Raw genomic sequence first — 26,540 nt, 5'->3', positions numbered from 1 at the left:
ATAAATCCTTTTCAGGGAATCTCTTTATAAAAAAAGAAAAGACTTGCTGAGAATCCCCCATGAAGAGATGGACTAGCCCAAAACCTGTCGGTTCTGTCAGATTTCTACTACCTACTGTAAGTGACAGCAACATAGGAGAAAAGTAATTTATGGCTCATTTTACTCTGGAAGAAACATACTTATTATTTCTGTATGTTTATATGTACTTTAAATTTTACAATTTTACAATTTTTCACCATAGTGGTCCTTTAAATTTGCATTAGATGTGAACAAGCCCATTGAAAATGCATGCGAAGTGTGAACCCCACCTTAATGTTAGTTTCACATTACATTTAGAGTGTGATTTCAGGTTTGTTTTAAGAAGGATAACAAATAATTAAAAAAAAAAGAAAAGAGAAGGACATTACCGATCATTAGTTCTAGCAGTTGGTGACAGTGGTGTAACCTTTGGCTTTTCCTCAGTTCTAAACAGTTAACACAGTTAGAAGAAAAACAAAGTTGAAGAGTGAAAACTGCAGCTGACATTGGAGAAAAACTCATTCAATAAGAGAAATTAGCAACAACCAACAGCAACAAGATTTCCAAGTGTACCTGGGATGGTACACACGGCATTGTTTATACTCAGCTGAGGCTTCCTCCAGCCCCATGATGTGTGTGGGTTCCCTCACAGCACTCACAGGTGCAGAACACTCCCGGCCGTGGGGCGCAGTGTAGGGGGGGGGCTTCCTCCAGCCCCATGATGTGTGTGGGTTCCCTCGCAGTACACACAGGTGCAGAACACTCCCGGCCGTGGGGCGCAGTGTAGGGGGGGGCTTCCTCCAGCCCCATGATGTGTGTGGGTTCCCTCACAGCACACACAGGTGCAGAACACTCCCGGCCGTGGGGCGCAGTGTAGGGGGGGGGGGGCTTCCTCCAGCCCCATGATGTGTGTGGGTTCCCTCACAGCACTCACAGGTGCAGAACACTCCCGGCCGTGGGGCGCAGTGTAGGGGGGGGGGCTTCCTCCAGCCCCATGATGTGTGTGGGTTCCCTCACAGCACACACAGGTGCAGAACACTCCCGGCCGTGGGGCGCAGTGTAGGGGGGGGGGCTTCCTCCAGCCCCATGATGTGTGTGGGTTCCCTCACAGCACTCACAGGTGCAGAACACTCCCGGCCGTGGGGGCGCAGTGTAGGGGGGGGGGGCTTCCTCCAGCCCCATGATGTGTGTGGGTTCCCTCGCAGTACACACAGGTGCAGAACACTCCCGGCCGTGGGGCGCAGTGTAGGGGGGGGCTTCCTCCAGCCCCATGATGTGTGTGGGTTCCCTCGCAGTACACACAGGTGCAGAACACTCCCGGCCATGGGGGCGCAGTGGTAGGGGGGCTTCCTCCGGCCCCATGAGGTGTGCAAGCTCCCTCGCAGTAGTACTGCGCAGGTGCAGAACACTTCCAGCCATGGAAGCACAATGGAGAAGGGGGGGGGGGTGGGGGGGGGGGGCGTGCATGCGGAAGAGGACAACTGGCCCCTGACTGACAAAAATACTGGCGGCTACCTTGGAGAATGGAGTGGCCAGGGAGGAGGGGCAAGGGAGCCCACACACGTCATGGGCCTGGAGGAAGCCCCAGTTAAGTATGCATAATAAAGTGTCAAACAAAGCAGGAGTCCCAAAGCAGTCCTGGAGCAGGTAAATATTAAACTGCACCACTGTGTGCTACCACGGAAGGTTCTATACTTTTTTGCTGCCTGAGGCAAACTTGTGAGAATCCCCCCCCCCCCCCCCCCCCCCCCCTCACCATTTGTAATGATTGCACAGCACCCGACAATTTACTCTGCTTCCTGTAATGTTCTCACATGACATGCTGCAGCTCAACACAATAGCACACTGGCTGGCTGCCTGTGAGTCTGTGACAGACAAACTGCTCACCCTCAGCCACTCCTTCCTCCTCAGAAAGGTTACACACAGTACAAAAATGCTGCCCTGAAATCTCTGCGCCTGATGCAAATGTTTCACCTTACTTTATGAGAGACTCGGCCCTGTGTGCTTCTCTGCAGAAGGGGGAAGAGGAGCAGGCCCCCGGCCACGCCACTTAGCTTGAGACAATACATTTTAACAGTTTGGCCCCCAACTTAGACTATGTTTTAGATTTTGGCCCTTTAAAGGTTTGACATGTGCTGACATGAGAATTGCAGCTATCCTAAACAAAAGTTTTTCTGTAGCAAATGTAGTTTAGCTATGTGCAAGGAAGTGACAAAAATCCCTTTGAGTGAAGATTTTACCTGATTTCAAATTTAGGCGGCGGTGAAGTGGGGACACTGGGTTTTTCATCAGCTTTTTCAAATCTAAAATGACAAAATACACAGCACAATTCAATTTTAATATAAATGGTACAGTGTACACCACTTACAGTGATTGCATGCAAGTGATTGGTGTTTTTGTTAGAATTTGTCAATTAAATCTGCATTGCTTCCGGCAGTGACATTGTTTTTCATATGCTCTATGTGCACTTGAAAGGGGCGAGCAGTTACCATAGTAACACTCAAATGTAAATGTCTATCGGTTTCACAATTGAGGAGATTAAAACTCTCTGAGTGATATTAACCCTCTCATCTCCTCGCATGGATGCTCAGTTTCTTTACTGTTGTGGTTATGTGTTGCTGTGTGCTAGTCTTATTGTGCATGACTTCTGTAACATCCTCTGTCTGACACCATTTTATTTTGCTGACTTCTTTGTACCTGTAATATAGGTCTAGTAAATAAGAAGACCCTGGATATTCCAGGCCTGCAGCATCAGAACTCCAGCTCAGAGACTGTCCACTGCTCCCACATAGTTCCCTCAATAGATGTCAAGTAGTAATCTTTGTCACTGTATACACAAAGTACCATAACGTCACTAAAGAAGTCCAGTGATGCAATCACGTTTCACTTGCTCATAGTTGGCTTTGTGGGAGGAATCTGTCACCAAACTCTTGTGCTGACAAACTTCCAGACAGTGGATGAGCAATAGGGGAAGCAGATGTAGAGGTAGCGCCTGCACTAGGGCTCCCGGACTAGAGGGCCCAACTTCAACTGCTGCATTAGAATTTCATTGCTGCTATGCTGGTAATGGTCACTTCTATATGTGCTTTCAATAGCAGTAATCATTAACAGTTTCTCTCTCCTGCTTATACTTTTCTGTTACTGCAGCTGTTCTTTGAATATTTTGGTGCTCCATATCAGTTGAATGTAAAACTCACAGTGGGGCCCCTAGCTACTTAGCTATGCCACTGCTTCCAGGATTTCATCGGGTAATACAAAGGGTCATGGCAATGACACCTGCCCACTCCACACCAATGCAGGGATGAATGGGTGGAGCTGTATAAAACAAAATGGGCAGAGATTGGGGATTGGGCTGGAGGCAGTACTGGGCAGTCATTATGGGTGGGGGACTCAGAGGTGAAAAGGCTGGGTCCCACCCCTACTCCTATACTGTTGTGTGATCTGATATCATAGTGTAGTGTGCATTGCAGAAGGAGAACAATGGAAGGTTACAGAGCAGGAATAGGCAAACTTTGTAAGGATTGGGCTGCATTCCTCTCTGCCCCCTGCTCGCTTGCTCCCTACCTCCCTCCCCCATCCCAGTGAAAGAATGGCAGGGAATGATTGGGTATAACTCACCCTATCACACTTGCCAACAGTGATCTCCATGGCAAAGGTGGCGTCATGTGACACGCTGCTACATAATGACGGCAGGTCACATGATGCTGCCAATACCATGAAGGTCACATCTGGAAAGTGTGATAGGGTGAGTTGGCGTTCTTGTACATGCTCTACATGTATTGTTCTAAGGGCAGCAGGAGGGAGAAGAGGAGAGGAGCAGAAGCTGGCACTCTATTGACGGTCAGCTTCCTAGCGCCCGTGGGCCGTAGTTTGCCCACGGCTGTTGTAAAGCATGCATGTAAAAATGGTGCAGAGTAAATTTGGGTGCCGAACATAGCTCCTAGTAAAATATCAGCAATACTGCCAATATTCTACCTAAATGTAGTCTACTGTAAATCCTACAGTAGACCCTTCTTGCTGTAAATTTGGGCACCCGTTATGTCTAGTGCCCAAATTATGCACCAAGTGCCACCACTGTAGCCGTAAATAACATTAGGGTCTATGGTGGTTATCAGGTTCTGCACGGTGCCCAAATTACCTGCCTCGGTTACAGTCAGATACCTTGTCATCAATATCACAAAGTGGTACCGATTTAATATCATGTTCATTTTCTGGAAAAAATTTCACAGGCAAAATGAAAGCACCTGTAAACCCTTTCACATTTACCATTACAGTATAATTGCATGGCGTAAACAATGCAATTATTTTGTCTGACGCAATGCACCACAACACATCACTGTGAATGCAGTCTAACTTCTTCAGTATCAGTTCTAATGAAGTAACATATTGGGGTGATTTCTTTTCTGTTTTTTTTTTTTTTTTTTTGCTAGGATGAATCCTTAGCAAGTGTTTTTGTTTTTCTCATCCATCATTTTTCTGTTATGCGTCAATCTGCAAATAATACTAACGGAAAGTAATTGTTTTATTTCAGGTATCAGTGTTTTCAGTGGCGTAACTAAGGAGCTTGGGGTCCCAGTGCGAGTTTTAGAAGCCTCAAGTGAGTTTTTGAAGCCGACTTGCCAGGGTCAGCAGCAGTGTCCAAGAGGTGTAATCAGAGTAAGAAAACAGTTTGTTAAAGGATTACCGCTATGTAGTTTGAGTTTGCTTTTATAATATGTGATTTTGCTTTACAAAGAGAAGGCAGGGATATGGTAAAGTATGTAAATCTGGGAACCAGTAAAGTCACATCAACTACGATATTACAAACCCTAATGACATTTTAGACAAATTATAATACAGACATGACAGTAATATATACGGTACCTTGATCTTGCAGTGTCAATGAAACTGGTTCTTGTAGGCTTATCAGCAGCCCTAGAGTCTGATGAGTAGATAGTACTAAATAAACATACAGAAATATAGGAATAAGTCTAACCACCTGAACACATTGCACTGAACTCCAAGCAAATATACAATGCATCAGCTTTGGATGGGGTTAATTGTTCATCAAACAATGACTAAAACAGACCTACTTTTAATCAACAACTTTCCAAATAAACACAAAACTAATGTCTTAGTAGTCTTAAGTTATGTAAACACCTAGGATCATTGATGTCCCCCCAAAAAACAATCATTCCTGATCATTTCAGATGGAAGTTGAGGAATGACTGTTGTACAAATATGTTGTTTGGCTATGTGCCTAGCTGTCTGCATTTTTTATATGAAATAGTAAGGGCAGAGCTAGCCCTTTTTCAGGCAGCCCAGCTGCTTCAGCAAGGATTGTCCAACTTGGCTGATTGCTAGAGAGTATACCAACAAATAACATAGGGATAATTATATACCCATGAGAGTTTCACACAAAACAATCACAATTGTTTCAGGCAACAAAAATTGAATATGTGTGCATAGGGCTGGTGCAATGTGATCAATTGCATTGATCATTGCATTGCACTGTATCCAAACTGCACCCGATGTAAGTCAATAGAATAGATTCCATTGATGCGAATTTATGATCACGGTGCGGTGCAATGCAACACGGCTAAAATAATGGACAGCATGCTGCATACAAATCTGATTCCCACCGTAGCATTATTGAGCCACACGCATCGCACCGCAAAAGGAACCACCCAGGGCTGGCTACTATGTGTTGCTATGATCACATTGCGGCAATGTGGCCCGTGGAAATAGGCACATAACTGGATTTAACTGTCCTCCGGAGTCCGTTTTTTCTAAACATTTCTGTGCCCTGGTGGGTCTCCAAAAGCAGACAAAGGTTTTGTTTACTCAAGCAACACTTCCTCATCCTGCGTGTCCATGATGGGGCTCAGAAATTACCTATTTGTCTTAATAAACAGATGTAATGGAAAGGTCCGTAAAGCTGGTAAAAAAAAATTGAAATGCAGCATGTATCATCAGCTCCTTTTAACATCCTTAGGGGTAATCCCGAGTCAGCTAAGAGCGTTAATCCCGTGGCTGAGTGAGTTATATGCCGGAGGTGCTGCAGATCTCTTGTTTTTAAGGTCTAAATGCTTGTGACAAAATTGCATGGCTTTTAGACCTTAAGAAGGACTGTAGGATGTGCTAAATAAAATTAATCCCTTAGTTATATCAGTTGTGGTAGTCATTTTCAAATATTGTTCTGTCTTTTTTTTTTAGTTTATAATATGCATTCAAACATTGCTGAAAGTAGAATATCTTCTTGGTACACTCCCTGTTGAGATAACAATAAGCCACTTCTACCAAGCATTATATTTCATCTAAAGATGAATGTGAGATTATATTTTCCAATTAAATACATAATTCATATCAGTTTAATTATCAAGTCAGAGGTGGAATATTTCAATATCAAATAAAAAAGTTGACTTCCAAAACAGATGTTTCTAGTTATTTGATAGCGTAAGGCTTGGTGGATCTCCTGCCTTTTTTCACTCCCTATGCCCTAATCTCCACTGCAGTCTTCACCTTATGTGGTGTGTCCTGACTCAGCCTTAAGAGACTTTATGCTTTGTTTCAGCACCCAGATTTTATTTACGTAAGGTATAGGGATTATAGGGTGACGTCCACCAGAACCCCACTAGGCTAGGTGCGGGCAAGAGTGGTAGTCAAGCAATCCAGGTTAGCAACTAGAAATCTTAGAGGGAAGCACAACACCAGTCCATCGAGCAAGAGCAGTCAACAGGCCAGGGTCATACAAAGGAGGTCAGAGGTACACAGTATTCAAATGGCTAGACAAGAGCAGGTCAAGGTACACAATCAAGGCCAGTCCAGACAGGTCGAGCACGAGGTCAAAGGTGTGACAGGTTTGTTACAAAGGAGAAGTCTGATAATCGCACCCAGCAGAGTAGTACACAAGTGATTTACTGGAGGGGGCAGAGCTTTATTAGGGTAATGACCAATCCTAGAAGCTCATTGGCTGCACTGCAAATATAGCAGCCAACTGGCCACTCTAATAGCTCTCCTGCCAGTCTGGAGCATGCACACTTAAGCATGTCTGCCTAGAGGTGCACATGTTCGTGCACATGCACCCTCGTGGTCGAGAAGAGGAAGGAGTTGGCTGCTCCAGGGAAACACAGAGGCAGTGCTGGAACACTGACTAGGTGAGTTCCTAACAGACAGTCGTTTTATAAATTGAAGGATCTTACATTTTTTGTGTTTCTTGTTTGCCAGGCACCGCCCTGTAGGTAAATAAAATTACAACATAGTTATTTCATATATAATGCTGCAGTCTCAGTTGTAGCTATGTTTATGTACACTTATGTACACATAGGAAATAAATGAGGTCTATGTGAGCTGGGCACTCATACAACTATGGAGAAAGATAAACAGCAGTAACGGAGGCATTTATACTCGAAGAGGAAACAGAAGAAGAACAAGATATAGGTTCTAGGCATAAATCGGTGGATAGTGGAGAAACATTAGATTTATCACTGGCCACACCATGGAGAAATGTTGTCCATAAGGGAAGTCAAGGCATGGAAGAGGTGGCTGCTGCACATGGAAGACCTGACTGAGAAAATAAAAAATGAAGGCTGCAGATGAGGGACTAAACATGGGAGTGTGGAGCACCTAGAGGAGGAGCTACATATGAAACCGAGAACGTGGAAGGGGAAAGCTGCTGCTATACATGGAAGATGTCATGCCAAAATAAATTTGCCTTGAGGAACAAAAAGCATCAACCTGGCCATGAGCATATGTGAATCAGGAGCTATTTTTGTGTGGTCAGCATAAAGTGAAAGTTTCAAGGGATAATTGCATGGCAGATCTTTTTATAGTACAATACCACTTTATTCTTACGGTTTATTTTCTGATGTAGTGGTGGTGGTAGTGGTTGTGGTGGAGGATGTTCCCCTGTTGGTTGGGCCCCACGACTTCCTGTATGAAAAATGATGCGATTTCTTTTATTCTTTGCATTGTTATACATGATTTGAAAAAAATATATTTAAAAAGCAAGGTACGGTTCATCAATTAATTTTCTCTGCATAAAAAAACAAAACCAATAATGCTGCATTGGTAGTTGTTAAGCAGTCATGCTGAGTTTGATTGGCACACAGTAAACATAAGGGGTTTTACCAGTCAAAAGGAAGTTAGCTAAGAGATACAAGTACATACTCTCTGGTAATAGAAGCTAGTTTGACCTACAACATCTTTTATTGTAACACTTCCTGTCCTGTGAGACAGAAATCATTATGTATATATTTCCCCAATGTGAAAAGGTTTGGGAGCCGTGGATAGCTTATAGAAGGGGTATCCCTGTGACCGTCTTTTTCTAGGAGTTTGTGTGTTTTTTTTCAGAGCATTCTTCTTCTTTTGGTCTTTCCCCCCTCAGATGCACACATTTAGAATGGTCACGGCCATATTTCCGTGCAGGGTGAAGCCAAAAGACAGCTCACCCTGCACCTGCTGAAAGTGCTATTCCCCTATAGTGTTAAAATAAATAATACTACTGTAAATAAAACCCACACATTTTATTTCCCCATTTGTACGGGTTATTACAATGTTTGAATTATGTCCCTAGTACAACATATGCCAACCATATATTGTTTGGAAATAAGGGTGTATTTTGTGAGAGAAGAAGGTGATAATGTAAAAAGAAAGGTAGGGGACACACACACACACACACCTTCTTGCCTTTAAAGTTGGCACATATCAAACACCATCCATGATTTGTCATTAGCTCTTATGTAGCTTTATTTCTTTTGAGAAATGTAAGGCATTAATCACAATGTAAATGTATCTAATTAGAAAAATGTTATCTGTCATCTATTGTCTATGTTTGGATTTACGCTGACGCCTGCTAAATTACGGTGATAGAATATTTTGCAACAATCATTTCCCAGGCTGCAAAGAACACTAAGAGCATTCATGCTGATTTTTTCCATAATGAGTACAATGCTGTGAATAATGCCAAAGTAAGCACGGCTCGTTCAGTACAAACACTGATTCATGTAGTTATTCTACAAACAAAAAATGGACAAACAATTCCCACATGAAATGTGTATTTGTATTATGACAGGCCAGTAATAAAGCTCTATACAACCTGCATTCTTGGGGGTAACATTTTCTTATTTGTGTTTCTGATTTTTGAATTGAAGTGTGACCATGATAAGCACATATAGCCAGGGCACTATCTGCAAAGAGTTTGTATGTTCTCTCCGTGTCTGCGTGGGTTTCCTCAGGGCACTCCGGTTTCCTCCCACATTCCAAAAACATACGGATAAGTTAATTGGCTCCCTCTAAAAATTGGCCCTAGACTACAGTACTTACACTACATAATATAGACATATGGCAATGGTAGGGATTAGATTGTGAGCTCCTTTGAGGGACAGTTAGTGACAAGATATATATATATATATATATATATATATATATATATATATATATATATATATATATATATATATATACACTGTACAGCGCTGCGTAATATGTCGGCGCTATATAAATACTAAATAATAATAATATAGCTTTGCAATGCTTAAGATGCAAAATGCAGAAATGTCAAGCTATTTTTCTGAACACTGAATTTAAGACTGGAGTTTAAAGCTGCTTAAAGGGAACCTGAAAATAATTTCACCTCCCTGAGGCTTCTGCCAGCTCCCTGCAGCCGCACTGTGCCCGTGCGGGGCCTCAACGATCCTCCAGTCCCCGCTGCGGTGCAGTTTCGGTATCGCAGACTTGCAACTTGATGGCCACTGCGCCTGCACGGTCCTGGTAGCACATCCTCATTTGCGCCGGGTCCGTCCTGTGCTGGCGCAGTGTGAGAAAAGCTCCTACTGTGCCTGTGCAGGACAATCCCGGCGCCAGGAGTGCTAACGAGGACGTGCTGCCAGGGCCGTGCAGGCGCAGTGGCCATCGACTTGCAAGACAGAGATACCGAAACTGCGCCAAAGCGCGGGATCGGAAAATGTCCCCAAAATTGGCACACATCAAACACCATCCGTGATTTGCCATAAGCCACAGGGCAGCTGCAGGGGGCTGGCAGAAGCCCAGCCCCAGTTAAGTGAAACTCTTTTTTTTTTCCAACTATCTTTAGGTTCCCTTTAAAGCACACCTGAAGTGAAAGGGATATGGAAGCTGACATATTTACAGCAAAGTCCCTTGTATTCGGCAGCAGCGGGCATTGCCTGATGCTGAATACATGTGCTCAAGCAACCAGATGAAAAAAAGCAACTGGATCCCCCCGGTGGTGCAGGATGAAAATACTCCAGCAAGCTCCTCCCGGCTTTCTGGTGTCCTCTGTGTACAGCTCCTGGCATGTCGGGTCACGTGACACACTGGGAGCTGTCCATGGATGCCAGAAAACTGGTAGGAGCTATAGGACCTAGCTGGAGGCTCGATGAGTATTTTATGTCTGGCAAACCCCCTCAAAACAGTCCCCATTATACCCTCAGGCATGCCGGATAGTTACGACTTCTGGCTGCCTGGGTTCCAAATAAGGAGTACTTTGCTGTTTCCTTTTAAACTATACCAATTGCCTGGCAGTCCTGCTGATCCTTCTAAAACAGAAAACCGAGAGCCCAATCTAGTGTAGTATGTATTGGAAAAGGCGGAAAATATGAAACGTAAGTATTTATGCTTACAAACCAGGGTTACCGCTAAGGCAACCACTGTTGAGGCAAGTGAGGAGTTTAGCCCTGTCCCCACTCAGGACTAAGAAGTTGCTCTCTGTGTATAGGAGAAAAGGGGGGTTACACCCCTCCACCTGAGGTGGACTTGTAGTATTGTAGAGATGTACAGAGGTGCCAAAAGGATAACATTCACTAAAATTGTTAAAATCGATTTGAAGGCGGAGGTGGACCAGCTCACCCAACACAGACCGATGCTGTCGGTTAAAGCAATACCAAATTTATTTGCATACTCCTAGAAACAACTGGCAACGCATTTCGCAGGCAAATCCCCACTTCATCAGGCAATAAACAACAGGAGTATCACACTGGAAAAATGACAGAAGCAAAAGCATAATCAGATAGCTGTGTGTGGCATTGTAGCATTCTGCATATATGTGGTGTCAGACAAAATTCACATGGAATGTGTTGAAAATGCTATCAATAATGTGCATGTGGGGGTATGAATGAATATTATATAGATATAATGTGGTCCAATATCAAACATTTGGTCAATTGTTTTATATACATATTAGCCTATGGGGGGGGGGGGGGGTGGTATTGATAAGGGGTAATAGCAGGGGGAGAAAAACATGGCAAATAGGACATCAGATGTTTACATACTCACCGGCGCACACTGGCCTGAATAGTCTACCAGTGATTATGTATAGAAAACAATTGACCAAATGTTTGATATTGGACCACAGTATATTTATATAATATTCATACCCCCACATGCACATTATCGTTAGCATTTTCAACACATTTCATGTGAATTTTGTCTGACACCACATATATGCAGAATGCTACAATGCCACACACAGCTATCTGATTATGCTTTTGCTTCTGTCATTTTTTCAGTGTGATACTCCTGTTGTTTACTGCCTGATGAAGTAGGGATTTGCCTGCGAAACGCGTTGCCAGTTGTTTCTAGGAGTATGCGAATAAATGTGGTATTGCTTTAACCGACAGCATCGGGTCTGTGTTGGGTGAGCTGTTCCACCACCGCCTCCCAATCAATTTTAACAATTTTAGTGAATGTTATCCTTTTGGCGCCTCTGCTGATCATTCTGGTATCAATAGTGTCTGAAACACACACCTAAAACAAGCATGTTGCTAATCTATTGAGACTTCAGTCAGAGCACCCGATCTGCATGCTTTTTTCAGGGTCTATGGCTAAAAGAAATAGTGGCAGAGGATCAGCAATACAGTCAGGCAATTTTCATTGTTAATTACTCAGTCTCTATATCCTTCTCACTTCAGGGGTGCTTCAACAGTGACTTATGCAGAGGCATAAACCAAAAGCCACCCCATAAAAAAACTCTCCACTTATAGTGGTATTGTTCAACGTACCAATGTGACAGGCCTGCTCTTGTGTAAACCTGTTGTAATGTTAGTATAACCTGATATATATATATATCATGCTAACTGGAAGGAGCAATACGCCATGATGGGCTTCCAGTTTCTCAGTAAAATATTAATAATATAAGTGCTGAGGAGATTTGCTGACTGCTTTGTGCTGACAGAAAAGGTCACAGTAATCTTTAAGGGCAGATCCAGATGCACTTTAGCTAGTCCACTATGTTAGGAGACAGGATAGCAGATGGTGAGATGTGTAATAGAGGAAGATAAATGCTGGATATTTAGTGACACAACAGCAGTGGTCCCATATGCCCCTCGCACATACAGCAGTCAGGGAAGTAAGCAATGTCAGATTACAAATGGAAAGGTGCATTTACACTGTTGCATTATACGTACTAAAGGAGTTAATTATATATGATGAGAGAAGATGATAAAGGAACTGAACTGAAAGGGATATGGAGGCTGCCATATTCAATCCCTTTTAAACAACACAAACAAACAACAAACAAACACAGAACATTTATATTGCGCTTTTCTCCTGGCGGACTCAAAACGCCAGAGCTGCAGCCACTGGGACGCACTCTATAGGCAGTAGCAGTGTTAGGGAGACTTGCCCAAGGTCTCCTACTGAATAGGTGCTGGCTTACTAAACAGGCAGAGCTGAGATTCAAACCCAGGTTTCCTGTGTCAGAGGCAGAGCCCTTAACCATTACACTATCCAGCCACCCTACCCACACCAGTTGCCTGGCAGTCCTGTCGATCGTTCATGCATCAGTAGTGTCTGAATCACACACCTGAAACAAGCATGCGGTAAAAGGAGTCAGACTACAGTCAAACATCTGCTCTGCATGCTTCTCCAGGGTCTATTGCTAAACGTATGAGGCCTGGAACCCACTACAAATCGCTAGTGCAATCGCTAGCATTTTTAAGTAGCGTTTTGCAAGCAATTCCATGAGCGTTTTCTGGCGATTTTGGTAGCAATTTTAAAAAGTGTAAGCTTTTTGCCAGCGATTGTGATAGCGATTTACGATTAGCGATTTCAATTCTGATTGGTCCTTTAAAATTATTATATATTTTTTTTTTACAGTTTGCAGTAATTTAAAATTGCACACAAATCGATATGTGTAGCGATTCATGAGCGATCTGCCAGCGCTTCAAAACTTTACATTGAATTGCAAACCCTCACAAATGCTAATGCACTTTCAGCAGCACTGCTGCCACTTCCTCAGAGTCCTAACACCAATCATTCCATATTACAAGACTGCAATGAAGGGGCAACCCATTATCAAATACTACCCATAGGATTCAATTCTCTGAAGACCACAGTGCAGGATTTAAGTATTTATTTGCAACATTTGCCCACTACATTAGTAAAATTGTATATACAGTATAGTAAGATCAAGTAATATGGGTCGCTCAAGTCGCGCCTTATCAGTTGAACGACAGACTGTACACATGCCCGATTTGACATCCAAACAACGGGTCATTTGCGCAAATCCGACATGTGTACGCACCTTACGGCTTCTTTTCCTTTAAAGAGGAATTTCAGGCTAAACAAATATACTGTCATTAAGTTACATTAGTTATGTTCATTAAAATAGATAGGTAAAATAATCTCTTACCCACCCTGTTTTAAAAGAACAGGCAAATATTTGTGATTTCATGAGGGCAGCCATCTTTTTGGTTGAAAGGAGGTGACAGGGATAATGAGACACAGTTCTAACTGTCCTGTGTCCTGATCACCCCTCCCAGTTGCTAGGCAACGAGAACAACAACATCAGAAATCCCATCATGCTTTGCACAGCATCAAGGGAAAAATGTCCGGGCAGTTTTCTTTGATGGGGCGGAGCTTAGCTAAAAATCAGCTAAAAATGAGGCTTTGGCAATAAAAACAAAGTTCTGAGGCTGTGAAACTATTAAAGAAACACCAAGCCTTTTCAATTCTGCTGAGTAGATTTTTAGTGTGGAGGTTCATTTTAGGCAGCTGACAGGAGGTTAATTCACCACCTGTCAGCTGCTCCTGTCTACCCGGACGGGCGCTTGCTAGCACTCGGCATGGGTGACGGACAAGCAGCTCCCCCATGGAGTTGGTGGTAGCCTTGCTCAGACGTGACAAGAAACGTTTTTCATCAGAGGCTAACGCCGCCGCATGTCAAAAGTGACACCCCTAATGTTACCAAACGCTGCCATTCAGCTTAATGCAATTGCAACTGAATGGTGCTTGTGGCCGCCAGCTAGGCAGCTGAACTGCTCAACAAACGAGTAGTTCAGCTGTCCATGGAAAAGAGACCTAACACATGCGCTATGGAGAGGAATGGGGTAAAACAGTCAATCAGGTGAACAAGAAATCTACTGCAGGATTTGCAATACCAAGATTGTATGGTTAATGGCCAGCTGTTGTCGACATGGAATTTGTGGCAAATTTCTTATTGTTTTATTACAGTGTGTCTTAGAGAGCATGTAGGATGGGACATTGCATGTCTGTGAAATAATATTGGCCAGAAAACAAGGTATTAAATCTATCAGTACCATAGTGTCAATAACACTAGCAGCATTTTCTAAAATACCTTTTTGAATCATCTGTGGTTGTTGTGGTTGTTGAAGTGGTTGTCAACTTGTCACCGGGACCCATGGAATACCTGCTGAATTCATAATAATATTTTATAATCCAAACAAACAAAGAAGAGCAATGTTGTAGAAAGTAGAATTTAAAGAAATTATTTCATACCTTTTGTTGGTGGTATCCGGCCCACTGCATAAAAAGATGAAAAGTATAACAGAATTAGGTACCAAAGCTTGTCTTATAAATTTGGACCAACTGATCATTGTTGGATAACAAAACTATATTTAGCCATCATAATGTTGCTGCAATTGTAATCGACCTGATAGCTGATGGGAATTTTGTAATGATCAACCAAACTGTTTTAAACCAGCAGTAAAAGGCAGTTTTGGACCAAATGTGTAGGTTGTGCAGGGTGGCATTGAAGCGGCATTGTGATAGCTGCTTACAATCTTGAATGCATGCAGTGCCAAAGAAGCATCATTGTTTCAAGAAACACTTACCTCTTGTATATTCAACAAACAATCAGAGAGAATGGATTAGTCTTTTGCACAATTTAACAAAAATTAGAAATGAGGCTTGATATGACCCTGCACCAGTGTGCGGAAACAGGGTCATATGCATATACCCGCTCCCCGGCTAGTGACGCTCTCCCTGCTGGGCAGGAGGTACGTCACTGGGATTCTTGTTGGTCCATGCATGCGCATCACACCACACCATGTTCCCATTGTGCACACTTGCTGCATAGCCCATTGACTTGCAGTGCTGCATAATCCATGCGGCAGGCACGGATCATGCAGTAACACTCTGCAGACTTTGTTTCGGGATTGCGGCAATTTTGCTACTTCCTGCGCACCGCATTGCTGAACTGTGCAATTTTCCGTAGACTTCAATGGTCCTTATGGCGGGGATGTGTGGGGAAGTGTAACACAGGGTGACGCAGTGCGCAAGTGTGCAAGAGGCCTCAATGAAGATCTCCCTCATCCATGTTTGGCAGGGCCGAATTTACCATAAGGCATTGTAGGTACGTTAAGGAAAGGTGGGGGGGAAGGCTGCGCATCCCTAAACACATGTTGCAATTGAATGGTTAATCGCACAGGCATACACCGCCTCTGCCAGATGCAAAACTGCTACTACTTATCATGCAAACAGGAAACTTAGGAGGAGGGGCTGGGAGCAGCTAACCTGACAGTTACATAGTTTTAAATTTAGGTTAGGTCACTTGCCCGGAGGTCTGCCTCACCGTGGCGCAAGTGTCTAGTATAATATACTTTGCATGCAAACCATATTGGAAGCTAAAGCACCTCCTAGTTTAATAAATGTTAGGACTTGTCTTGGATGCAGGGCATGCATTTTTCAGTCTGGCAGAGGCGGTGTATGCCTGTGCGATTAACCATTCAATTGCAACATGTGTTTAGGGATGCGCAGCCTTTCCCCCCCCCCCCCCCCCCCCCCCACCTTTCCTTTACTTTGTAACTATGTAACTGTCAGGTTAGCTGCTCCCAGCCCCTCCTCCTGAGTTTCCTGTTTGCATGATAAGTAGTAGCATATGATTTGCATCTGAATTGAATGCGAAGTGTGCTGAAAGTCTGTATAGGTGCTACACACTGAGCTGGTGGTCATTTCAGATGCAGCCTTAGTGGTATGCGCTGGCGTTCTCCTTGCTGCTCTACCAATTGTAGGTACGTGCCTACAGGCGCCTGATGATAAAAAGGTGGCTCATTCTGCTCCTCAAGCGCCTTCCTCCATTTTTCCCTATGCAACTTAATACTGAGGGTACCTCTGGCTACCTAATACTAAGGAGCACCTATAGCTACTTATGACGGGCAAGGGAAGTAAGGGAGAAGTGACAGCTGGACCAGCCAGCTCATGGACGGTGAGGTCTAGGGTGACAGGACATTTGTGCCTATAGGCTCCTGTGATGTAAATCCGGGCCTGATGTTTGGGTATGTGTGTCGCTTCCGTTACCAATGTTTGCATGCATTTCAAACTGTACTAATACAGTACTTACAAAATACACTCTGTAAAGCACTGGAAAATGCCAGTGCAGTACAAATGCTAAACAATTGATGCTCTGCATGGGTCATAGCAAGCCTTGCTGTCCTCTACAGGTTATTATTGCTACTGCTATGATTTAGCTGATCGTTTTTAGCTATTGTTAATAACAGTGAATAACATGACAAAGAATTTTCAGATTTTGGTCAGTAGAGGTTTTTCTACCGAACAGACTATCATTCAGCTGCAGGTTAAAATAACATTTTGAATTTATAAATATTTTGTTGAAATATAATCAGGTGATTCTATTTTACATCAAGACTGCAGCATAAGTATTCTAATATATTAAGGTATACATCAAAATGGTCATAATTTTACTAATGCTAATTAGTAGAATTGTTAATATGATGTCAGTTGGGAATGGTGTTGGTTAGCTTTTCCATTTAGATTAAGCACACAAGATAAGTTATTAAACAACACTAAGAGGATTATTATGTATAAATAGTCCATAGATTAATACAAGGTTGGATAGATTGGAAGTGTATTTCTTATGAAGGTTACTATGCAACTACTCTTAAAGGGATCCTGAACTGATAATAAATAAGAGAGTTTCACTGACTAACTTCAACCAACTGATGCATGTTTGTTTCTGGTGGAATTCAGAAACTACTAGTTACCAATTAAATGGACAAATGATCTTTTTCAATAAATTATACCATCTTATATTATACCAGACTAAGCAAGGCTCATAGAATCACATTTACGTACAGCCATATTAAGAATATATTTTGCTAATATGTATTGCTAAGCGAGTAAGCAGTAAATTTGGAATGTGGTTGCTAATCACGCAAGCAATAATCAGTAATGAATAATAAGTAATGGAAGGTGAGAATGCGGCTTCTGCGGCTGTCAGCTGTGCATTACAATTGGAAATCGCTCATTAGATGGAGGTAGCTCAGTTGAAAATCTCATTCAGGTGGGCGCTGACCCAATCAACAAGAATTTATAGTCTGCCCTATTCAGCACAGGAATCTATTCAATATTTTGCATTCGCTTCAGCATTCTCCACTCTGCTAATTAAATATCACAAGGGGTGTGTTTGGATTTAGCATACTACGTGGAAGGTTATACTGAAGAATGGAACACCCAAATTTAGCTCACACAAAATGAGTGGATCTATGTGTTTGTAAAGGGTAAACTGTAAAGGTTTTTGGATGGGCTTTTAAAGGTGTTTTGGTGTGGAAACTGCAAAATAAGCAAATATTTGTTTGGTAAATGTGTGAACTTTAGAAATGAATGGTTCCATGAAAGTATTGGTTTATACAGAGATTGACCAGCAATCTGTGCCTCAGATCTCCTATATCAGCCCTTGCAGTACCTCTGAATTGGTGCCACTAATGTTCCAGCACTGTCTGTATTATCTAGACATGCCGGTGTGACAACCAGAAATATGGATGACTGCAGCAGCTGTGAATCTCTCCATGGAATGAAGATCTCCATGGAATGAGAATGCTTTCCTGAACACTGCCTATCTCACCCCAGAAAAGACATGGAAGCAAAGTATTGCAACAACTCTACTACCTTGCCTAGGGCCCCATTACATGTTAATCCATCTTTGCTCTGGCCTAATACTGTCTATGGGGATTGGCCTAATTGCCCCTCAGTGGGCAAATGGGAGAGTATAGGGGTGATCCTATAAGGCAGTCTGAGAAGGCTCCCGCACACCAGAAGTAATAACCACATTTCTTCTGAATAAAAGGCATGCAAAATGGAAAAAATATATTCTTTTTCCCCAAAGGGAAGGAACACACTAGGCAGAAACGCTAGCATTGTGGAAAACGCTAGCGTTAACGCACAGAATGCAAGTCAATGGGGCGCATGAAAAACCGCATGTGTTCGCATTCTGCAATGTACATTTTTAGAAAAGCACATTTTTCTAAAACGCATCTAAAACGCACCCAATGTATGTTAATGGGGACACAGAGGTATAGTGTTGTATTGCATTTTGTATGCGTTTAAAAAAAACAACAAGTTTGATAATGTATTTCCACTTCCTGTTGAATACCCAGTGATTTGCATAACACCTATATAAAAAACACATCCAAAATACACTTGCTATTTATATGTGCGAACAGCAAACACATTAAAACGCAAGAAAAATACATGCGTGAAAGAAAAATGCAAACGCATGCAAAATACACTCAAAATGCACTTAAAACGCATATGCAGCAAAACCCAACCTTTCACATAACGCCTAGTGTGTTCCCAGCCAAAGAGAAACTGCTTAGTTCTGTGTGCATTAGGTTCATCTGATCTGTTTCATTCATCTCTAGAATTGATCATTCAGATTAAAGGGGATTTCGAAGGTAATATGCAATATTTTGTGAACCTATCGTAGTATTGTATGTAGTTACACGGAGCTCCTCATATAACTTCCTAGTAGAGGACCCCTGCATGACCACTGGCCACTGCTGATGACATCATCTGGGAGTCCAGCCAAGGCCATACAGTGGTTTCCACATGCTAATCATCAACAAAGAAGCATTGCAAAGCTATATATCCACGTGCACAAAGCTAAGCATCATTTCCCATGAATTATAGAATATCCACAGCTCCATTTAATTTGCATTGCCAAGCGCTCCTGGTTTTGCCAGGCTACCTCATGGGCATTCTTTCCAGTGTTGCAGCTTTACTTCCTCTTTCAGATGTATTTCTCAATGGAATTCTGTGGGGATATATCGAACCATACATTTGAACATGCAAAATACAGATTATTGTATGAATAATCTGTGTAATAAGCAATCCGTAAATGACTAGACTGGAGAGATTTGGTTGCTCAGGCTTGATATTGTGCAGTGATTGCCTGTGTGTGCAGCTATACAAAACTGTTGGACCGTATGACAAATATTTATCTACAGAAAGAAGGACACAGTGGAAGGGAAGAAGCAATTATCCTTCTGCTTCATAAATTCACACTTTGGTGCATGTATTATATTAAATACGGTACCTGCATTATATTAGTTATGGTACCTGCAAATTACCACAAGTAAATAATGATAAAAAATAATAATGCCAGTTGAAAGTTGTCTAATTAGTCTTGTAATCATAAGAATATATATATAGTGAGTGTAACATAAAAGCAGAATTAATGTGTTACATTGCTTTATATTAATATATTAATAGTGTTATGTTACAATGTTAAGTGCTGTAAGGAAAATGATACATAAAACAATATAAACGGCATGCATAGATCATTGGGTTACACATAAAATATACATATATTGAATTCTGTTTGTATGTAGAAATATAATTCTTACATATCAGTTAAATGTATAAATATAATAATCAAATGCATTCAGTTTAATTCCTGATTATCATTATTAATATTATTATTATACGTATGATTTAATTACTTTGCTTGGCACACATTAAGGCTACTTACACACCAAGACATTGCGTTAGGTGCTACGTTAAGGTCGCATAACGTGCACCTAACGCAATGCATAGTGGGGTTGTAGCTGGACGTTACATTGAGCCACGTTGAGCAGCTCTTCACACGTCCTGTGATGCCGTGATGCGTACTCTTGGACGCATGCGGCATCACGTGGTCCCGCCGGCCAATTGCCGCCCCAGGAAGTAAACACTGCACGTCACACCGTGCAGTGAATATTAATTAGACATGTGCCTGGCCGAGGAGGAGGAGGGGAGACCGCCTCCTCCAATATCACTGAGCATGTGCAAACAGTCTAAGCGGCTTAGCCGCGTAGAACGCACAACATGCAGCACTTTGTTTTTAGCTGCTGCGTTACAATGTAAAGCAACGTGGGCACTGTGAACAGCCCATTGATCTTTCATTGCTGTGCGTTGGGCTGCGCTACAGGCTGCTCTAATGTGTGCCTGTAACGTCTCACTGTGAAAGCAGCCTAAAACTGGCTTATGCTGTATGTGCACACTGTTTATAATGCACATATACTGTAGATAATGCAACTAGGACCTCTGAAAAAAAAAAAAAAACTTTATTTGGACTGGCCCTCTTTCTTGCAGCCACACTTTTGTGCATACGGGCCAATTAAATGGTAACAATACACGGTACAATTTTTACTTTTTTTTTTTTATTTCATTCAATTATTCAATTACATTGAATATTAATATTTTTCCAAAATGTTCCCGATCTGATTTTTAGCGAAAAAACGGGATAATCATGTGTTTTCCTTGATCGAAAAAAGGATTCTTTTGACCTTCATTCGATTCGATTGTTTTGATTGGATAAATGGGAAATCTAACCTTTTTATTGTATCGTGTATGGGCACCATAAGAGCTCCATGGCCCCTCCCACACTGCCACATGTAAAAGTGCTTTCAGCCAATCCTCTTTATGCAGTCACTGGGGATGGGGAGGCAGCAGGTAGCTACATACCCCACTGACATCAATGCCCTATAGGGGGGAAGTGGAGGTGTTGGGGTGTATATGTACTGGGGGAACACCCTGGCTACTTATACTGGTTGTGGCTACCTATACTGGAGATGCACCTTTGGCTACCTACCTATACTGGAGCGCTATTTTTTTTTTTTTTTTGAGGGACGTAGGCGCTTTGGCTACCTTTATATTGCGGGAGAAGGACCTCTGACTGGGAGGGGGTTGGAGACACAAATCGTGCTGCTTGGGGGCACAAAAACCTTGGCAGCACTCCTGATCATTTGTAACAGTTTTGGGTGAAGTCAAGTGTCGGTAAAGGTGTCTCTTGTTTCAGCAGCCTTCCCTTCAGATATCCACCCAGATGAATACAACTTAGCAGACCACTACTATAGTTACCGCTGTGAATAGCTGCAAGACACCTCCTGTAACTTCTACCCTACTACTCTCTCTAGGACAGAATGGGCTGCTTGGAAGAGTGCAATGGCTCATCTGTACACTGATCAGGGATATAGTGTCATTTGAAGTTATTATAAAGATCATTTGGGGCAACATTTATCCCAACTGTGTGGGTAGCTTTATAGAGGTCTGAAAATATACAAGATAAACAGCTATCTCAGGCATGTGAGACATTTATTGTTTGATTTCTTTTAGAAAGGAGATTGAAATGATGACAAATACTTATAATTAACTAATATAACTAATAGGCTGCAGGGTTTTGCTGCACCCATGTTAGAGATGCTTAATGAGCACAGCAAAGGGGATAGCAAGCAATACCTGTCCAAAGCATCATCTGACTTGAACCTGTTGTGAATAGTTTGCCTGTCTTCATCATTATCATTATCCCTGAAAGAGCAACATAGGTCACAACATTAATTTATAAAATATATCACTAATATATTATCATTTGCTTTATAGCACACCAAGGAACAAAATAATAATGTCTGCTTTATGTATGTTAATTGGAACAGGATATGCAGAGGGATCACAGCACACATTCACTGAAACGTCTTATAGCTCTGGTGGATTGAAAATCTGATGTACATCTAATGTAGCTGTATGTTAGATTGGGAACAGGGTGTTACCAATATTCTACTATGGGCTTGCTTGACCCTCTCCCTAAGAAAAATCCTTTCCTAAATGCCTAACCTCCCTCCCAAAGCTACCGTAACTTCATCCCCTTCCTTACCCTCTCTAACCTCCTCTCCCTGAATATTAACACTATCCACAACCCATAACTTATCCCTTAAATTGTACCTGAAGCGGATTTGAATTGTTAAAATGGGAGACAGAGGCACGTTCCCTGCTCAATAATATGCCTTTGTGTCCCCTCGGTGCCACGCTTCTCTCCACTGACACAGCCCCCTCCACCCCCTTTGGAAATCTAACCACATTGGTTTGTCGGCAGACTAACAGGGGAAGGGGCATCCTTTGCAGGAAAGGCAATCCTGCAAAATGCTCCCTCTGACATTAGGAACGCCCCTACACTGCCTCTCCCGTGCCTCTCCCAATCCTCTCTGTGCTATCACCTGAGAAGCACGGGGCCGAGTCTGCAGTGTCGTGACCTCGGGGTAATTTCCATTTTTTCTTTTTTTTTTTAAAACAAAAATTAAAGAGGAACTTCAGCCTAAACAAACATACTGTCATTAAGTTACATTAGTTATGTTAATTAAAATAGATAGGTAATATAATCTCTTACCCACTTTGTTTTAAAAGAACAGGCAAATGTTTGATTTCATGAGGGTAGCCATCTTTTTGGTTGAAAGGAGGTGACTGGGAGCATGAGACACAGTTCCAACTGATCACCCCTCCCAGTTGTTATGCAACGTCAATAACAACATAGGAAATCCCATCATGCTTTGCACAGCATCAGGGAAAAAAAGCTTGGGCAGTTTTCTTTGATGGGGCGGAACTTAAGCTTTTGTGCAGCTAAAAATAAGGCTTATGTAAGATAAACAAAGTTCTGATGCTGTGAAACTGTTAAAGACACACCAAGCCTTTTCAGTGCTTCTGAGTAGATTTTTAGTCTGGAGGTTCACTTTAAGGATAAAATCTGGCTAGCTACCCCCCCCCCCCCCCACCCCCCCTCGATCGGGTAGTATGTTTCACCTGAGTATTCTGATGATTCGGGTTTAACACCCCTAACACCAATCATAACCTTGACTTATAACTCTATCGCAGTATCCGGAGCTCAGATATATAATATGTGAATCTTGGTCCTCATTAATGTATGCAAAATCCAATATCTGGAGCTTGCCTTTATAATAGCCAAATCCCTGGTACCAGCACCACATATCAACTTGGGAGTTGGCATGCAATTTATCATCACTATTTTATCATCACTATTTACGTGCCCTATTTAACTGATTTATTTTTTGTGTCTGTTTTAACCACTTAAAGAGGAACTGTAACGACAAAACGGCCCCTGGGGGGTACTCACCTCGGGTGGGGGAAGCCTCAGGATCCTAATGAGGCTTCCCACGCCGTCCTGCGTCCCTCGGGGGTCTCGCTGTAGCCCTCCGTACAGCTGTGACGCAATATTTACCTTCCTGGCTCCTGCGCAGGCGCTCTGATGCCTCTCGGCGCCGAAGTAGGTGGAAATACCCGATCACCGTCGGGTCTGCTCTACTGCGCAGGCGCAAGTTTCCGGCGCCTGCGCAGTAGAGCGGACCCGACGGAGATCGGGTATTTCCGTCTATTTCCGTGCAGAAAGTCGCCACAGCGCCCCAGCTGGAGCCAGCAAAGGTAAATATTGAACTGACAGTCGGCACAGTCGCCGGCTGTTCGGAGGGCTGCGGCGAGACCCCCGTGGGACAGAGGACGGCGTGGGAAGCCTCATTAGGATCCGGAGGCTTCCCCCACCCGAGGTGAGGACCCCCCAGGGGATCTTTTTAATGTTACAGAGTCTCTTTAAGGACCAGCTAACGCCCATAGGCGTCAGCAGGTCTTAAGTGGGTTACCATGGAAACGGCCTTTCCATGTCAGTTCACGGAGGGTGTCTCCGTGAACAGCCGGAGAGCCGCCGATCGCGGCTCGCCGGCAAAATGTAAACACGCGGGGAAGAAATCCTCGCTGTTTACATCATATGGCGCTGCTGCGCAGCATCGCCGTAGAGCATATCGGCGATCCCCGGCCTCTGATTGGCCAGGGATCACCGTCATTTGATAGACTGAAGCCTATCCTACAATGCGCAGGACGGATATCCGTCCTGCGCTGCTCACAGGGGTAGGGAGAGGGAGAGAGCGCCGAAAACGCTGCGGAGGGGGGCTTTGAAGAGCCCCCCCGCAAAGCGCAGCAAGCCGGCGGAGATCAGACCCCCCCAGGAGGACATCCCCCTAGTGGGGAAAAAGGGGGGTAAGTCTGATCGCCCTGCCTATTTCCTGATTGGTGCTGCGGGCTGGAGAGTCCACGCAGCACCGATCAGAAGAAAATCCCCTGGTCCTTAAAGGGGTTCTTTCGCGAAAAAAGTAAGCAGTTAAAAAATGTGACAGATGACAGGTTTTGGGCCAGTCCATCTTTTTAAGGGGGATTCTCAGGGCTTTCTTTGTTTTCAACAGCATTTCCTGAACAACAGTTGCAAAATCTAACTGACATAATAGTGTGCAAGTGATTAGGGAGGCCGGCTGGTATCTTGCTATTTTGGCAGTTAAACTGCTGTTCAGGAAATGCTGTTGAAAACAAAGAAAGCCCTGAGAATCCCCCTTAAAAAAATGGACTGGCCCAAAACCTGTCATCTGTCACATTTTTTAACTGCCTACTTTTTTCGCGAAAGAACCCCTTTAAGTAACTGAGGTAGTCTTTTTACCGACTTACCGACTGTTGGACTTACTTTTTTTTAGTAGTATTGTGGATACTCAGCTTGCAATTGCCCCACTATGTATGAAAGATACTGTATATATAAAAAATAGCAAGCCTCTTAAAATGTATATTTGATACGTTGAGTGACTAATAGTTCAGTCAGCTGGCGCACTTTCCGTCTTTCCTACTCTCTCTCTCTCTCTCTCTATCTCTATCTCCCTTTCTTTCCTTTCATCTTTTCCCATTCTTATTTTCTGTCATAATTTTTTTTTTATAGTAACGCTACTAGATTCCCAAGAGGGTGCCTATCATTTTGCATATATTGGCATTATGAGATTATAATGGTTTGCTTGGCATCTAATGGAACCTGGTCTAATATTTTGTAGCTAACAGTTTTATGTCCATATTGTTGTATTGATTGGTACAGTATTGTTGTACTGATTTCTGTACTGTCACTACAAAATGTTTGTATTCTTGCCTTTTACTTAATAAAAATGTAAATACAGAAAAAAAGCCTCTCCGTTCCTGTAAATTCAGGAGATGTATGATACACAATCACACGTTATCAGTGGAAACAAGCTCTTTCCTGAGTTTGCAATAATTCCACGTGACATGTACCAAGATCACCCTCATTCATTTTTTTATAGTGTATTAAATCACTTATGATATATTATCATTACCGGTATGCATTGTATTTATAAAGCACCAACGTATTATGTAGTGCTGGACAATATACAGGGATACATACAATGTTAACAAGGATTGTTAGACAGAGAGGTAGCACAAGGTTATACAACATAAAACGTAGCACAAGATTTTACATGCAAACAGGGTTTTAAGATGCATGATCATGCAATTATCTGCTTTATCCTGCGCCCAAATTTCCTAGTGACTATTTAATAGGTATGCGGGAGGGGGGAGGGGGGAGGGTTCAGTGTCCAATGGCTGCAGGAGATCAGGACACAGTCATTTCAGCCTAGAAGGTTTAACCACAGCCTTCTTTTCACTGTGATGGGCATAATCACACTTAGGCCTGAGATACACTGCAGAGCGCTTTGCTCACCATCAACGCTGCAATCGCGTTTTTTAAAAAAACGCTCCGATTGACTTGCATAAAAATTGCAGTAAAAATAGTGGCAATATCGCCGCGATTTTAATGCAAGTCAATGGGAGCATTTTTAAAAACCACAGACGCAGCGCTGACAGTCAGCAAAGCGTTCTGTAGTGTATCTCGGGCTTTAACTTCACACATGCCCTCGAATGGCAGTAGGTGGAGTCCTTCTTTAATATGATGCAACAGGAAAGAATCAGCGCCTTCATAAACTGAGGCTTGTCCATGCAAAAAAAGTGTAATGGGCGCATGCTTGTAGCCTTGTTGCCACCTGGTGATCAATAAAAGTTGGAAGTAAAAAAGAAGGGAAAATGAGGCTTCAGTCTACGCGGCTATTTGTCCTTTTATTAGGCATCATTGGACCAATCAAATGCTCTTGGCGATTTTGATTAGCCTACTTCCAAGCTGCATACAGTTTGCATTACATTTGCAAGCAAGCCAGATTTAATAGCATCTCATTAATCATATCTATTCTCTTCAGGAATGTTAATGGCGTGTGGGCCGGGGCAAAAGTGTTGTATAGTTTATTATATACAGTACATGAGGGACCAATTAGGAGGTGTGCTACTCCTATGGGTAAAGCAGAAATGAGAACTCCCCCCTTTTCTAGATTTTTGTGATTTTGCTTTCCAAAAGACGT

At 42.8% G+C, this 26,540-nt stretch overlaps 1 protein-coding gene across 4 annotated transcripts in view; it reads right to left on the bottom strand.

Annotated features, from left to right (window-relative positions):
- The window catches only part of SCEL (sciellin), a 115,717-nt gene that overhangs the window by 46,213 nt on the left and 42,964 nt on the right, over positions 1 to 26,540 (bottom strand). For 3 of the 4 annotated variants that reach the window (XM_068267894.1, XM_068267896.1, XM_068267897.1), the window contains exons 5-13: positions 21,769 to 21,837; positions 19,238 to 19,303; positions 14,752 to 14,775; positions 14,591 to 14,665; positions 7,852 to 7,929; positions 7,200 to 7,232; positions 4,882 to 4,956; positions 2,259 to 2,321; positions 408 to 464 (exon numbers count right to left, since the gene is read on the bottom strand). In XM_068267894.1, the coding sequence (XP_068123995.1) occupies positions 408 to 464; positions 2,259 to 2,321; positions 4,882 to 4,956; positions 7,200 to 7,232; positions 7,852 to 7,929; positions 14,591 to 14,665; positions 14,752 to 14,775; positions 19,238 to 19,303; positions 21,769 to 21,837 (540 nt within the window). The remainder of the gene's footprint in view (positions 1 to 407; positions 465 to 2,258; positions 2,322 to 4,881; positions 4,957 to 7,199; positions 7,233 to 7,851; positions 7,930 to 14,590; positions 14,666 to 14,751; positions 14,776 to 19,237; positions 19,304 to 21,768; positions 21,838 to 26,540) is intronic. The other variant, XM_068267895.1, reaches the window with a different exon arrangement.

This window comes from Hyperolius riggenbachi, chromosome 2 (genome assembly GCF_040937935.1).
Source record: "Hyperolius riggenbachi isolate aHypRig1 chromosome 2, aHypRig1.pri, whole genome shotgun sequence".
Classification (NCBI taxonomy): domain Eukaryota; kingdom Metazoa; phylum Chordata; class Amphibia; order Anura; family Hyperoliidae; genus Hyperolius; species Hyperolius riggenbachi.
The sequence above is the reverse complement of the archived record's forward strand: the minus strand, read 5'-3'. Positions and strand labels throughout refer to the sequence as shown.